This window comes from Hemiscyllium ocellatum, chromosome 1 (genome assembly GCF_020745735.1).
Source record: "Hemiscyllium ocellatum isolate sHemOce1 chromosome 1, sHemOce1.pat.X.cur, whole genome shotgun sequence".
NCBI classification, from domain to species: Eukaryota; Metazoa; Chordata; class Chondrichthyes; order Orectolobiformes; family Hemiscylliidae; genus Hemiscyllium; species Hemiscyllium ocellatum.
The window spans coordinates 75,980,689-75,996,256 of record NC_083401.1 but is presented as its reverse complement, the minus strand read 5'-3'; the positions used below and the strand labels follow the sequence as shown (position 1 = coordinate 75,996,256).

The following is a 15,568-nucleotide window of genomic DNA, read 5'->3' as shown; positions in this document are numbered from 1 at the left end:
TAGCCTAGGGCCATGTCCCCGCCATCCAGCCATGTTCAGGTTCAGCAAGTGCAGCGCCTTAGTGAAGCTGCCACTCTGGCTGAGTGCTCCCTCAATGTCTCCATTGTTAATGTTCAATCTGAGATCAATTACTTTTCCTTAAGCAAAAGTATTGGCCAAAGGTCACAGAAGTTAAGCCATCATCAGCCATGAACTCATGGAATGGTTGAACAGGTTTGATGGGCTAAATGACCTACTCTTTTTCTTATATTTCTTTCGAGAAGATAAAGCCCACAGCTCTCCACAATCTTGTCTCTCACAGTCCCACATCAGACAATCAACTCTTTACTGAATTCAGTACAGTACTCTCAGTATACTTATTATGAAGATGAAGAATCGATCACACAGGATCCCAGGAAACTGTGATCTTACTGAATCCCCTTTGAGGTAGCATTGGCATTTTGTAACGTCATTGCTGCTAACTTTATTATGATTGATATGCCAAAGTTCAGTTTGCATGAACCATGTTGTAAATCTCCCTTGACCACAATCTGACCCCTAAGCACGCTTATTCTACAACTATAACAAATGGACAATGAAGCAATTGCAAATTAAATTTAGCTGGGCTTTGAAAATCATCGAATTATGTATTTTGTCCCTTTAATATCCTAGTGCCTAGCAAACATGCACACTCCATTTTTGCCCATCACTGACTCTGCCCATCTTGGTCAATGGTTTAGGTGTGTAGGACCAGCAGAGGGAGTCTCTGGCAAAAGAGGCAGAAATCCCTCCAAAAACAAAGGCAAAGCTTAGATTTAGCCAAAATAAAAAACATAAAAATCAGCCCAATGTCTATGTTCGACACATTCATATCTATGTTTGTATGTTATAATTTGCATTGTGTATCTGTGACCCTCAGTGTGACACAACACAGATGGCCCCATATTCTCCAAACCCTGCAAAGTTTTGTTGAATGTTCCCTGCCATCAGTCAATCCCAACTGGTGACAGTGGCTGTTTCTGCTCATTACTTTGGGACTGTAGTTACCTCTGCTGCGAATAGCTGTTTCTCTGGTAGCTGTAGATGTAGGACTGGTAAAGACAGGGAGACACAATAATTGGCGGCAACTTATCTTCCCATCTAGAATCTCATATCACTTACGGTCTTGAGGTCTTCAATGCCTTGTAAGCTTTTGGAGGATTTTTAGCCCCCATATTATGAATAAATTTGCTGATATATGATGGATGTCAGTTCAAAAGCTCATAGATTTACAGAATCTATTAGATTCTATATTTGGTGACACAGCATCTCATTAAAAACCAGGCCAAACCTATTACTAAAATTTCAATTGAAAACCTCACTTACTTATTTCACTTTGACCCATTTTCACAACTCACAACTCTTGTCTGAGGATTCAGTTAATGAAACAGGATGCATTTTATATTGAGAATTTCACATTTCAGTTTTATTATAGCTGAATGTGGTACAGTGCAGCAAAGACATGAGTAAAAAATATGCAGGTCCTTCCGGAAGCAAAGCAATTTAATGACAAGTTAATAAAAGCAAAATCAAGTAGCAGTGAGACTCAATACTCAGTAGAAACCTTCAGCTGTCATATTGGAAGTTTCAACACCAATTATATTTGCAATCCAGTCAAGATATTTCTTTGATATGCGAGTATAAATCCCTGGCTCCTTGGTGGTTAGATCAGGAGGACCATACGACACAATCGCTTTGTACTTGTTGTTACAAATTAAAGGACCACCTGAATCACCCTGGAAAAAGAGAAATGCAAAATACAATAATTAAGTCGAATTGGCTAAATTTGAATCTGATTAGATTGCAATATATTCCTGTCATGTTGAACTGTGCTTCGTATGTATGCATACACTAAGCTTTACAAGAATGTTAAAACATATACACAACTAAGTGAATAATTGTAATGGATCATGGATACTTCTCACTTCAAACAATGACAGAATCTTACAATACAATAGAGGCCATTTGATTTGATATACATGTGAATCGGTAATTGGACTCCCATATCCCTGCTTTTCTATGATAATTGTGTCACTTCCCCATCCTCAAACAACAGTCCAACTCCATTTTAAAACGATTTATAGAATCAGCCTCCAGTAACTTTCCAATGTTCCACATATTGATAAATCATTAAATGAAAGAAATTTTCTTCTCCTCTCTTGATTGATTGCTTATCCTTGTGAATCCATGAACTCTTGCTATTGAGCAAAAATGTCACCATGGAGAACAGTTTTAATTTGGTTCCTCTATCAAAGATGTTTTGGAATGGGATGGACAAAGTCAAAAATCAAATGATACTGAGTTAGATCCAACAGGCTTATTTGAAACCACAAGCTTTGACCTTCAACTGCCTGAGGAAGAAGGGGTGCTCACAAAGCTTGTAGTTTTAAATAGGCTGTTGGACTATCACCCAGTGTCATTTGATTTTGATTTTGTCTTCTATCAAAGCTCTCGTGATCTTGAAAACCACGGTGAGGTCACTCTTATGTTCACTGAAGAACATCCTAACTTCAACCTCTCCTCATAACTGAAATGTCCCATCCCTGATGAAATCCTGGTTAACCTTTATTCAACATCTTGATCTTTTGCATCATGCCTGAATTTTGGTGCTAGAAATATCCTCAGTTCTCCTGCAGAATTCTAAACAATGATGATTAATATTTCACCATGATCTCTTTCCTTTTGCTTTCTATGTCACTGTTTATAAATGAAAGTAACCCATTTGATTTTTTAAAAACATTATCAACACATAGGTCCCTTTGCTTATCAACAATTTTCAAAGTCATACCACTTATAGAAAATATCTCTTTCCGTTCTGGTCTTTGTAAAGTGTTCAACTTCACTTTCCTCTGCAGTCTCCATTGAAGTCTATCTGCCATTTCTGTGTCCATTTTAACTTCTTGCCTGTAGCCTCCTGAATTCTGGGACCATCCTTATCATTATTAGTTATAAGTTTTGTATCTCTGAATACTTTATAATGCTATTCCCTACATCTGAGTCGATGTCATGTGAAATGTAACAACAGTAAAGGATCCAAAAATAATCATGGGGGACCATCACTGCACCCTAAAAGCATCAAAATAACATTACCGTTCCATATTCAATCGTTTATTTTCCTCTTAATTCAATGGCCTTTTATCATTTTAATAAGCTTTAAGTTGAATGCCTTTTAGAAAGGCTTTCTGTTTTAAACTGTTTTCTTTGCTCAGCTTACTATGTGGGAAATGGCACTTAATACCAGCTTCTTATACAAATTCCAAAAGCTTCATGATTCTTTAACCAGGAAACACAGCTTTAAAGTAAGGAGCTGCTTACTTTAGAGTAGATTGAAGGAAAAGGTTTTTCACCCAAAGGCTAATAGGTATCAGTAATTCACTGTCTAAAAAGCTGGCAACATTCAAGTCATTGAAGAAGCATTTAGATGAACACTGAAATGGCATAGCATGCAAAGTTAAGGGTCATAGAACATAGAACATAGAACAATACAGCACAGAACAGGCCCTTTGGCCCACGATGTTGTGCCGAACATCTATCCTAGATTAAGCACCCATCCATGTACCTATCCAATTGCCGCTTAAAGGTCGTCAATGATTCTGACTCTACCACTGCCACGGGCAGCGCATTCCATGCCCCCACCACTCTCTGGGTAAAGAACCCACCCCTGACATCTCCCCTATACCTTCCACCCTTCACCTTAAATTTATGTCCCCTTGTAATACTCTGTTGTACCCGGGGAAAAAGTTTCTGACTGTCTACTCTATCTATTCCTCTGATCATCTTATAAACCTCTATCAAGTCACCCCTCATCCTTCGCCGTTCCAACCAGAAAAGGCCAAGAACTCTCAATCTGTCCTCGTACGACCTATTCTCCATTCCAGGCAACATCCTGGTAAATCTTCTCTGCACCCTCTCCAAAGATTCCACATCTTTCCTAAAGTGAGGCGACCAGAACTGCACACAGTACTCCAAATGTGGCCTAACCAAAGTCCTGTACAGCTGCAACATCACTTCACGACTCTTGAATTCAATCCCTCTGCTAATGAACGCTAGGGGTCAGGAATGGTATTAAAATAGATAAGTGTTTGATGACTGGCATGCACATGATGGACGGAAGAACTTCTTTCCATTCTGTAAAACTTCAATTAGTTTATTCTTATGACTCTATGATATCAGCTACTACGGTATACTCACTTGGTATGAGTCTTTTTTGTGTTTGCTGTCACCAGCACAGATCATATCCTTAGTTATTACAAGCTCACAATTAGAAGAACGGTCCTTAATTTTGCATTCTTTCCTATCTATTGCACTTAGCTTCACTTCTCGAAGTGTGTCGGATGGAGGTTTAAGTTTTGCTGTTGCTCCCCATCCTGCCACTGTACAGAGAGTTCCAGGTTTCACATCTTCACCGTCATTTTTCGGTAGTTCAAGCAGTTGCACATATTTGTTAAGCTTTGCTTTGCCGGAAAGCTGTGGTACAATATCAATAAATTAGCATTTTATGCTGTTCAAAAGGTAAAGAGAGTTTTGTAGTATTACTTTATTCCAAAGGAGGAGTGAAATTTTCAAGTTGTAAGAAACCTGCCCTATAATTGTTTTCCCCTTTGGTTTGAACATTCCCGTGGTTTGGAGTAGATAGCTATACTATCATTCTTTTTTTAGAAAACTAAACATGGTATGCAGGAATAAGGGAGAAAATGATCAATAGAATTCAATGTCAGTTGAGTTTCAAAAAATTGTAGGAATTATGAATTGAGTGGAAGTGTGCACAATGCCACAAGACCAAGTATTTAGTTCACAGAACTTTAAAGGCTTTGGCCCAATTTGGCCCCAAAAAGATTAGAAGAAACTAATAAAATTCTAGATTTTACCTCACAAGGTATAAAATTAAAAACCAAGAGCTAATAATGAGTCAATATAAAACAATAATAAGACTATGATTAGAGAACAGCAGAATTGTGTTGCACACTGTGGCAAGTATGTTAAGGCTTTAGATAGGCGACAATGGAGAAGCAAGTGTTACACAACTACCTAGTGCAAGAATCATCGCAAAAACTAAATTATTTTTTGAAGTATGAAGGAATTAACAAATGAAGGCACTTCTATTAGATAGATTATTGGGTGGGTTATAATAAATGTTGTGAAGGGACCAAACAAAATAGAAGGCAGCTAATCTTTCTAATAATTGAAAGAACAAAAACTAAACATAAAAAAAATCAGTAAGCAAGATTGGTGGAACTTGCTTACAGAGAGTTGTGGGACTGAGAAACTACAGGTTTCATAATTTAAGGTTTAGTTGTTGATGCAGAAAATATTCCGCCCTTCAATATTAGGGTAGGTGGATGAAGAAAAAGACAATGCGGGGACTTGGTCAGAATATACAAAAGTGGTTAGGATTGGGTTTGATTGCACTGAGAAGGATTCTCCTCAAACTACATTGCCGCCAGGGGAGCACAACATTTACACTGCTTTACTGCCTATTGTGCTGACTAAATTTCTTACAGTTTCTTTAACCTATGGGCGGCACGGTGACACAGTGGTTAGCACTATTGTCTCACAGTACCAGAGACCCGGGTTCAATTCCTGCCTCAGGTGACTGACTGTGTGGAGTTTGCACATTCTTTCCGTGTCTGCGTGGGTTTCCACTGGATGCTCCGGTTTCCTCCCACCGTCCAAAAATGTGCAAGTTAGGTCAATTGGCCATACTAAATTGCCCATAGTATTAGGTGAAGGGGTGAAATGTAAGGGAATGGGTCTGGGTGGGCTGCGCTTCGGCGGGTCGGTGTGGACTTGTTGGACTGAAGGGCCTGTTTCCACACTCTAAGTAATCTAATCTAATCTATGCCAATTTATAAAAACTGCCAAAAGCACACAGAAATCAATATAAATGATCAGGTACAAGAATAGCATGAAACTTAAATCAGATCTCTTCTCTAATTCCCTCATCATGTATAAAAATTAAAATTTGAAGCAATCCAACTATCATTTATGCATATTAGCCAGAGAACAATTAACAATTCACAAAATGCATATAATGATATCTTGAACATTATAAATTATATTTAGACAGTACCAAAATATAAAGAAAATTGTGGAGAAATAAAAAAAGTTTCCCAAACACAGCATAGAACACCAGAATTATTTTGGACATTGTTGCATTAGTAATTAGAAGCTCTAAATTTTGACACCACATTAAATTTCATGCAATTTGATGATATCATTCCATCTTGGTTGGGGAAATCAGGGAGAATATCTCTGGATCTCAAAGGGGACAGATGTGTCATATAAATCCCATGATAGTCTTAACAGTGTCTAACTTGTTCACTAATGTCCTTCAGAGAAGTAAATCTGTCATCTTCATCTGGTCTGGCCTATATATGACTCCAGACTAGCAATATGGTCAATGCTTGACTGCCCTGAAAAATGGCCACTAAGTTATATAAATTGCTGAAAAGTCTCAATGAAGAAATGAAATTGGACAGACCACTCAGCATCAACCAGGCACTATCCACTGCTGTGAGATCTGCTCAGTTTCATCACTTTCAACTCTTATTTTACTCTCTTAACTGGATTTAAACCAAATAAGGTGTGGACCCACATAGTCTAGATGGAACACAAATTGTGCATTGGCGAGCAAGTTATTATGGGTGCTGGAGATCCAAAGCAAAAACTGGAAGTGCTGGAGAAACTCAACACGTCTGACAGCAAGTAGGAAAGATAAGCAGAGTTAACGCTTTGAGTCCAGTGACCCTTTTTCAGTTATTCTTGTCTATGTGTGCTAGATAGTGCTCCTGATAGAGCTGACAGACATACCTGGATGACAAAGAGGTAGAAATTAATATGAGAAATAAAAAGTGTGCTTATGACAGGTGTAAAATAGAAAATGCAATTGAAAACCATGAGGAATATGGAAAGTTGAAAAAGCAAATAAAAGAAGCAAAGAGGGATTATGAGAGAAGACTAGCAGCTAACATAAAGTGGAGTCCCAATGCCTTTTATGTCACATGAATAGTACAAGAGTGTTTAAAGGAGGAATAGGGCTAATTAGAAATCAAAACAGGTTTATTAATGGTGGCAGGTGGCATGGCTGAGGTATAAAATGAATACTTTATATTTGTCTTTGCAAAAGTGGTGGACGCTGTCCAGGCCAGGGACAGAGGAGAAAACTTTGTCTCAAGAATCATTCAAAGTTAACAATAATATTGACATGTATGGTGCTGGCCATAATCTTTTCTTCTTCCCTTGACTTTGGGGGGGAGGTTAGAGAAGACTGGGGAATTGTAAATTTTTCAAGAAAGGTTGTAAGGACAATTGCAATTGCAGACAAATCATTTCAATGGTAGAAACAAATATGTAGGACAAAATTGAAAGTCACGTGGAAAAACGTGAGTTGATTAGAAAACGTTGGCATGTAGTTCTAACAAAATGCTGGAGTTTTCTGAAGTGGTAACAGGAAAAGTCATTCATGGAGCTGTAGGTGTTGTGTACACCACAAATACACAAAGGCATTTGATATGGGACCACACAATAGATTTATGAGTAAAGTTGAAGGTCACAGTATGGTACAGAATACAAAATTGGCTAAATAATAGGAAACAGAGACTAATGATCAATGGATATTTTTCTGCTGGAGGAATGTTGTAATACAGTTCCACAAGTGCCATTTTTGAGATTTTTTTTAGATTAGGTTCCCTACAGTGTGGAAACAGGCCCTTTGTGCTGAGAGGCAGCAGTGCTAACCACTGAGCCACTGTGCTGCCCCACTGTATTTTCCTAATATATATTCATGATCTGAAGTTTGGCATGTCCTGTTCTTGGAGAGGAGAAGGTTGAAAGGAGATTTGATACATGGTTTCAAAATCACATGTGGACTTGATGGAGTGGATAGGAGAAACTGTTCCACTCATAAAGTAAAACGAATCAGAGGGTATAAATTTGATGTGATGTGTCAAAGAAGTGAGGGTGATATGAGAAAAATCTTTCTCACACGGTAAGGAGGTAGGGTATAGAATGCACTGTCTAGAAATATGGACGAAGCATGTTTGATTGAAGCATCCAAATGGATGTTGGATGGTTAGTGTGCAAGGTTATAGGAAAAAGCTGATGTTGGCATGAAGGAATGATGGTCATTTAAGAGCCAGTGCAGGCATGATAGCCTGATGGCTTCTTCCATTCTGTAAAAGTTCTGTGTTTCTGTGACATAATCACATTCAAATTTGATGCCCTTTCAGAGCTGCCAATCTTCATTATCAGTTCTCACGCATGAAAAAATACAGCACAAAACAATTTTTTTTGTGTGTCTGAATCTTAATGTTTGTTGTAACTTAACTGATAAAACTGGCAGACCTCAATTATTTATATCGATTAAATTAATTCTAAGAATTAGATCACATAATGCTGTTACATTTCTATGAAAGGAAATGCTTCTTTATCCAGATTAAAAGCTTGAAACACCACAAAAGAATTGGAGTAAAATAATTAAAATTCATACTTCAAGCAGCATGATGTCATTGTCTGGAATTATATGGTCAAATTCTGGATGTGGATACTGCTTCTTGACCTGAAGTTTTTGTTGACTTTTCTCATTCTGTGAAAGAGAATGTGCTCCAAGAACAACTTGAAACTGTCTATGCCTGCATTTCATCAGATGGACAGATCATTACACTTCACTTTCATCAAAACAAAACACACTTGAGGCAATCATGAGAAAAGAAACAATTGAGGTTTCAAACATTATAAAAATGACAAGCTAAACAAAATTGAGCAAAGCATTTTATTTACTATTACTTTCATACTTAAGTCAAAACTTGAGTGCACACTGCAGAAAAAGACCAGTTGGTTCAATTTGTCTATGCCAATCTGAACGCAAGTGAATTTGCTACCGTCTGCATCTATATCTTTACAATCTTCCTGTACCCCATTATACATTGTGTAGCTCTTGTGTAGCTCTGTGTTCCACCCAAACATACATTGATATTGCATTTAAATAGCAGCTTAGTCAGTACTTGAAAAGTTGGCATTTTACTTAAATGCTTCATCAGATACTAACTAATTTGTTGAGCATTTCCAAAATGTTCAATTTTTATTTCAGACTTGCAGTAAGTACATTTTTCGTTTGTTTAACATATATGCAGTATTGTTAAATCTAAAGAAAAAGATACACACAATAAGAAGTGTAGTTTTTATCTAAACGGTAAAAATAAAATTGAATTCAGTTAAAAAATAATCAATGTGGAAATTTCAGCTGAGGTTGGGACAGCATATCTGGCCAGTAACTCTGTACAATTTGGGAGGTAGTTGGTCATTCCTTAGCCTCTGTGTCAGTGGTGTTCTCCCATACCACCAGGTGTACCGCCATCAGTGATGTTAGCAATGCTGGATCTGAAAAATTCCCAATGTAGAGAATTCCAGTCTTCACTCACATCCTTCTTTTTCACATACAGAAAGAAACTTGTCTATACCGAAACTCAGCATCAACCCAATACAATAGACAATAGGTGGAGGAGTAGGCCATTCTGCCCTTCGAGCCAGCACCACCATTCATTATGATCATGGCTGATCATCCTCAATCAGTACCCTGTAAGAAACCTTGGAGTGCAGGTTCAAAGCTCCTTGAAAGTGGAGTCCCAGGTAGATAGGATAGTGAAGAAAGTGTTTGGTATGCTTTCCTTTATTGGTCAGAGTATTGAGTACAGGAGTTGGGAGATCATGTTGCGGCTGTACAGAACATTGGTTAGGCCACTGTTGGAATATTGTATGCAATTCTGGTCTCCTTGCTATTGGAAAGATGTTGTGAAACTTGAAAGGGTTCAGAAAAGATTTACAGGGATGTTGCCAGGGTTGGAGGATTTGAGCTATAGGGAGAGGCTAAACAAGCTGTAGCGTTTTCCCTGGAGCATCGGAGGTTGAGGGGTGACTTTATAGAGTTTTACAAAATTATAAGGGGCATAGATAGGATAAATAGACAAAGTCTTTTCCCTGGGGTCGGGGAGTCCAGAACTAGAGGGCATAGGTTTAGGGTCAGAGGAAAAGATATAAAAGACACCTAAGGGGCAACTCTTTCACATAGAGGATGGTACATGTATGGAATGAGCTGCCAGAGGATGTGATGGAAGCTGGTACAATTGCAACATTTCAATGGCATTTGGATGGGTTTATGAATAGGAAGGGTTTGGAGGGATTTGGGCTGGGTGCTGGCAGGTGGGACTAGATTGGGTTGAGATATCTGGTCGGCATGGACGGGTTGGACTGAAGGGTCTGTTTCCATACTGTACATCTCTATGACTCCATGACTCTATAATATCCAATATTATTGATTTATTGATTGATTTATTGTCACATGTACCGAGGTACAGTGGAAAGCTTTGTTTACGACCAGAACAAGAAGATAATAATAAGTAAGGATTTAAAAAGACTTCGAGGCATACAGGTTACATTGCTAGGTTAGATCAGCGTGAGCAAGATCAGCGTTGCTTGAGGCTAGAGAGTTCATTCATAGTCTGATAATGGCCAGGAAGAAGCTGTTTCTGAACCTGCTGGTGCATGTGTTTAGGCTTCTGTACCTTCTGCATGATGGAAGAAGTTGAAGAAGATCATATATGCAGATGCCAAGCTAATTCCTGTTTCTAAAACTACAATCCCAATAAGCATTGCCCAAGTTGTGCTCTATTTTGTACAGTTCTGTCCTGGCCAATTTGCTAACTGCCTGCTACTGTGAAAAAGATTCATTGGTGATTTTGTGATCCCTGCAGCTTATAGTAAGGCTCCAATAACAAGGCCATATTCCTGAAAACAGACTCATTGGATTCTTATTGATACACGTTAGTTTGATAAGAGGACTTGATGGTGGTGTCTTCAAGCTATTATTCATGCAAGTTATACATGCAAGTATGCGCAATGGTCATTTTGTTCAAACAGTAAATTGCTCAGAATACTATCAAAATAATCACGTTTCTCATAGCGGTGACATGTAAAAACACAGTAAAGTCATTAATAAATTGTTACTAGAATAGTATTTGTTCCTTTTAGATCCATACAATCCTGCAAACCAATGATTGAGCAAGCTTACAAACTGGACAAGCAGAAGGAAACAAAAATATTCTCAAAGGCACAACTTCTAGTTTTCATGAATTTCAGAGGAACAACTTATCAAATAAAATCATGCTCACATTAAAGAGCTATATCATGTTTGCCATCTAGCAATAAGATCATCTATAAAAGTAAACAATTAGAAGTAGTTAATGTGCTCTGGATGCGGGAGACATACAATTTACAAAGTTGAGTCAATAAACATAATAAGACTTCATTTATAGTCATACACATGACAACTTACAATTTACAATGTGCTGCTGTCAGTATCCATTTGGGACTAATCAAAGCCCCTCCACAATGATGTATGTAACGCTTTGCTTTACAATTATAACCTTGGATAGAGACCATATAAGGTCTTGAATGGGGTTCAACTTCATATCCTCCAATAATTTCCACACCATGACCTGTATTTTAAAGAAAGCTATTGTATGATTATTAAGTTACTGAAATGGGCAGTAAATTATTATAGATACATCTTTACATAGGATTCCTCCCATACTCACCTCCAGGATTTGTTCAAATGCAATATGGTTTCATATAATTATAACATAACTAAAATATAGTAATCAAATTGAGGTGACAGTAACAGGCCGTGATAGCAAGGCAGCATTTGACTGATTGGGGCAGCAAGGAACTTTAGTTAAAATTAACATCAGTGTTGTCAGGGTAAATGTCTCAACAAGCTGCAGTCATATCTAACGCATAAGCAGATTGTTGTCATTTTTGAAGGCATATTGTTTCGGTGCAAGCCATCAATATCAGAGTTCCTCAGGGTAGTGTCTTAGCTCCAACCACCTTCGGTTGTTTTGGTAATGGCATTTCCTCCATGATAAAGTTAGAATTCGAGATTTATAAAAATTTGATAGTGGGATGTTGGCTTAACTCATTGGGTCAATATTTATTGCCCATCCCTAGCACAGGTGGTAGTGAGCTGCCTTCTTGAATCCTTCTGAAATCATAATAACACATTCATAATAATCTCTTGTCTCAGTTTTGCGAAATATGATCATTGTCACAATCACAAAATCTGTTCCTGAAATCAAAGGCAAATATTTTGAACCATGGTGACATTATACCACAAAAAATGGTTTATTTCAAGCTTTCTGCTAAAAAAAGTCATTCAAAGTTATGAAGCACAATATAATGATTAAGAGTGGTTTTGGAAGAATTCAAAGTGGACTCACCATGTTAATGCTTTTTTATTCACAGATGCTGCAAAACTTCCTGTTATTCAGCACTTTCTGTTTTTATAACTTGACTTTGTACTCTGTTCCTCAATGTATAAATCTAAAACTACTGTACTCTTGATTAATTATATCTCAACTGGTCCTGTCATCTTCTGTGATTATGCATATAAATCCCTCTGCTCCTGAACTCCCTACAAGAATTGTACCTTTTATTTGTGTTCGTCTGACCAAAATTAATCATTTCGCAATTCTCTGCATTAGATGTTGACTGCTGCCTTTAAGCCCATTTTACCAACCTATGTTCGTCTGAAGTTCTACAATACCTTCCTCTCAGTTCATAATTTTTAAGTTTTGTATCATCCACCAATGTTAATATTGTGACCTGTTCCCCAATATCTAATGCATTATTTTATATCTGGTAAAACAGGGCTTTGAACATCAACATTTGGGAACTCCTTTGCAAACCTCCAGTCCAAAATGCAGTGACCTCCACTTTTTCTCATTTGACTTTTCGCAAGACTCTGCAGTGTGATGCCTTATTAAATGCTTCTTCGAGGTCCTTGTGCATCACATCAACAAGCTTATCATCAATCCTCTCCATTATATAAATAAAATCTCAACCAAATTAGTAAAAAATGATTTGCTCTGATCCTAGTTTTCCTTAATTAATCTACATTCCTAAACTGTTTGAAGTGAGACAATTCATTAAGTTTGACATTTAAATGTACACTAATAGCTCAGAGTAGACATTTGTAGCTACAAACGCCTTTTCTGCACAAAATGGAAAATGTAGTCAGTTTCCAAAGGAACCTAACTAAGAATGTAATCAATTCTGAGGGAACCCAAAACCATGAATGTCAGTTTGGAAAACTGAACAACCTTTTCAGATTGAATCAACAGTCACAGGATGGTAAGGGAGCAAGTAAGAGACATTGGTAGCATTTTCTCTCCAGTGGCACGGGTTTCCAAGGTCCATGCTTGGCAGGAACTAGATGCCGATCGCCGTACATGGAACTTTGCACTGATTGCTCACACACAGTCATGCACCTTAGAAGGGCCATTGATAGGAAGACTGATAGTGTTAACAAATATCTGGGAGCTAATGAAAGTATAAAAAGATTATGAGCAGAATATAATTATTGATAAGGATGTGTGACATAAGTGCTTTTTAAAATTAAATTGTTGATGGGATGTGGACATTGCTGGCTGGGTCAGCATTTATTGAACATCCCAAATTAATAACAGGCAGTAAACCAGAGTACTATGGGTCTGCAGTATATGCAGGCCAGACCAGATAAGGATGAAAGATTTCTTGCCCTAAAAAATATTAGTGAACCTGATGAGTTTTTTTATGACAATTAGCAGTAGTTACGTGGTCACTATTTATTTAATTTTTATTCCAGTTTTCTTTACTGCATTTAAACCCACATCCCAGCACATTACCCCAGGATTCTGGAATTCTAGCCCAGTGGCATAAGATCATGAGTGACAAGTAAAGTTGTACAAACATTATAATGAAGTGTAAGAAATGTATGAATTAAGGCTAGAAACTGTCAACATGACCAGGGAGACCTTAGTGCACTTTTATTATGTATATCCCAGTTAAGGTTTATAAAATAAAGCCTGTAATTGTTGAACCCAAACACGAAGTGACTGTTTTGCCTGGAATATTATTCAAAAAGCTTTTCCAAAAGCAAAGAAAACTGACTAGCCAGTAATTGCTGGGTTGATCTTTATAAATTCTTTGGAACAAGTGTGTAAGACTTGTAATTATAATTCTCTGGAACAGCCCCTGAGCCTAAGGCAGATTTAAAACTATGGTCAGTGCCTCTGTAACTTTTACTCTTCTCTTTCAGTATCCTGGGATGCATCTCACTTGGACCTGGCATCTTATCAATATTAAATCTAGTCAGCTTATCCAATACATATAAAAGTAGGAAGACCTGGAGCAACTCAGCAGATATGGCATCATCTGTGGAGAGAGAAACAGTGAGTGTTTCAAGACCAGCACGATTTTCTTGTTCCAAAGTTAAATCATATTGGCTCTGAAATACTAACTCTGTTTCTCTCTCTACAGATATGGCTAGACCTGTTGATTTTCTCCAGGCCTTTCTGGTTTATTTCCAATTTCCAGCATCCATGTGTTGTTTTAATTTAAACCTATGCAATACTCCTTCCTTTTCAATTTTAAAACTTTCACCCTACCGAGGAAGTGTAGAATAGGATGCTTTATATCATCCTTTATTTTATACAATCTCCCAAAGTTAAATTTGTCTCTATGAACTTCAAATCTGAAATTTCATGAGCATTTGAAATAATAGACTTGTAGCAATATGGGACCAGAATGAGGGATGGAACTGGCACAATTGCTATGGACCAGAGATTCTTTCTGTGAAGCATGATTCAAGAGACCAACAGAAACCTCTGTTTATTTCTGCTCAATATTATGAATGGAATAATTTGCCGGACATGTTGGTAGCAATTTATTTGTATTTCTTAAGATTAAGAAATGAAAGTAAATCAAAATGTCTGGAAGTAGATATCTGCTGCAAAAATACAGAAGCAATAGACTGCTGATGCTGGAAATGTGAATTAAAAATAAAACAACAAAATGTTAGAATAACTCAGCAGGTCCGGAATAATTTGTGGTGAGAAACAGAACTAATGTTCAAGGTCAAGATACCTTTTAAATCAGAATTCAGAACGTGAAGAGGTGATAAAAGGTCATCTTAACTTCAAACATTCACTCCAAATAGTTAACAAATATTGACAGGAAGAAATATTAACATGTCAATCACTGAGCATTTAGATTAATCTCCAGACACATTTATTGCCACATAAGAATTATTAAAATAAGTTAAATTGTTTGAGACAAACATTTTGCCATACAATAATTACTAAAATAAATCTGAACATAAATGTGCTAAGTATAAAAGTTGCGGATTTTGCTACTTACAAGTTGGAGATCGGGAAAGAACAATCAAATAAATAAACAGATTGTACTGTAATGACTTCATTGTTGCCTCTTTTGTGGCGACAAATAAAACTCACATTCAATTTATAATGAGCTCAAAGGGATGTGGTTTGTTCCCTTTGATGTCATCTCAAAGAACTTTTCCATTGTGCATCAATTCTGCCTACAGCAAGTCACATGATACTAGCTGAAGCTGATCAGGTATCGTAATATATATTCAGACATTGGTTAGAAGAAATGCATGATTCACTAAAATCATTTATGAAACTTGAAAGGATTAAAAAAGATTTTCAATGATATT

General features: G+C 37.3%; 1 protein-coding gene across 1 annotated transcript; it reads right to left on the bottom strand.

The window, feature by feature from the left end:
* Nucleotides 1-1,415: 1,415 nt before the first annotated feature.
* LOC132818930 (granzyme A-like) lies at nucleotides 1,416-15,316 on the bottom strand. Its single transcript, XM_060830066.1, has 5 exons — nucleotides 15,250-15,316; nucleotides 11,348-11,510; nucleotides 8,507-8,648; nucleotides 4,210-4,485; nucleotides 1,416-1,754 (listed from the first exon to the last, which is right to left on the bottom strand). Exons 1-5 carry the CDS (start codon nucleotides 15,308-15,310, stop codon nucleotides 1,572-1,574), a joined length of 825 nt encoding a protein of 274 aa, XP_060686049.1. The 5' UTR covers nucleotides 15,311-15,316; the 3' UTR covers nucleotides 1,416-1,571.
* Between the last annotated feature and the right edge of the window lie 252 nt (nucleotides 15,317-15,568).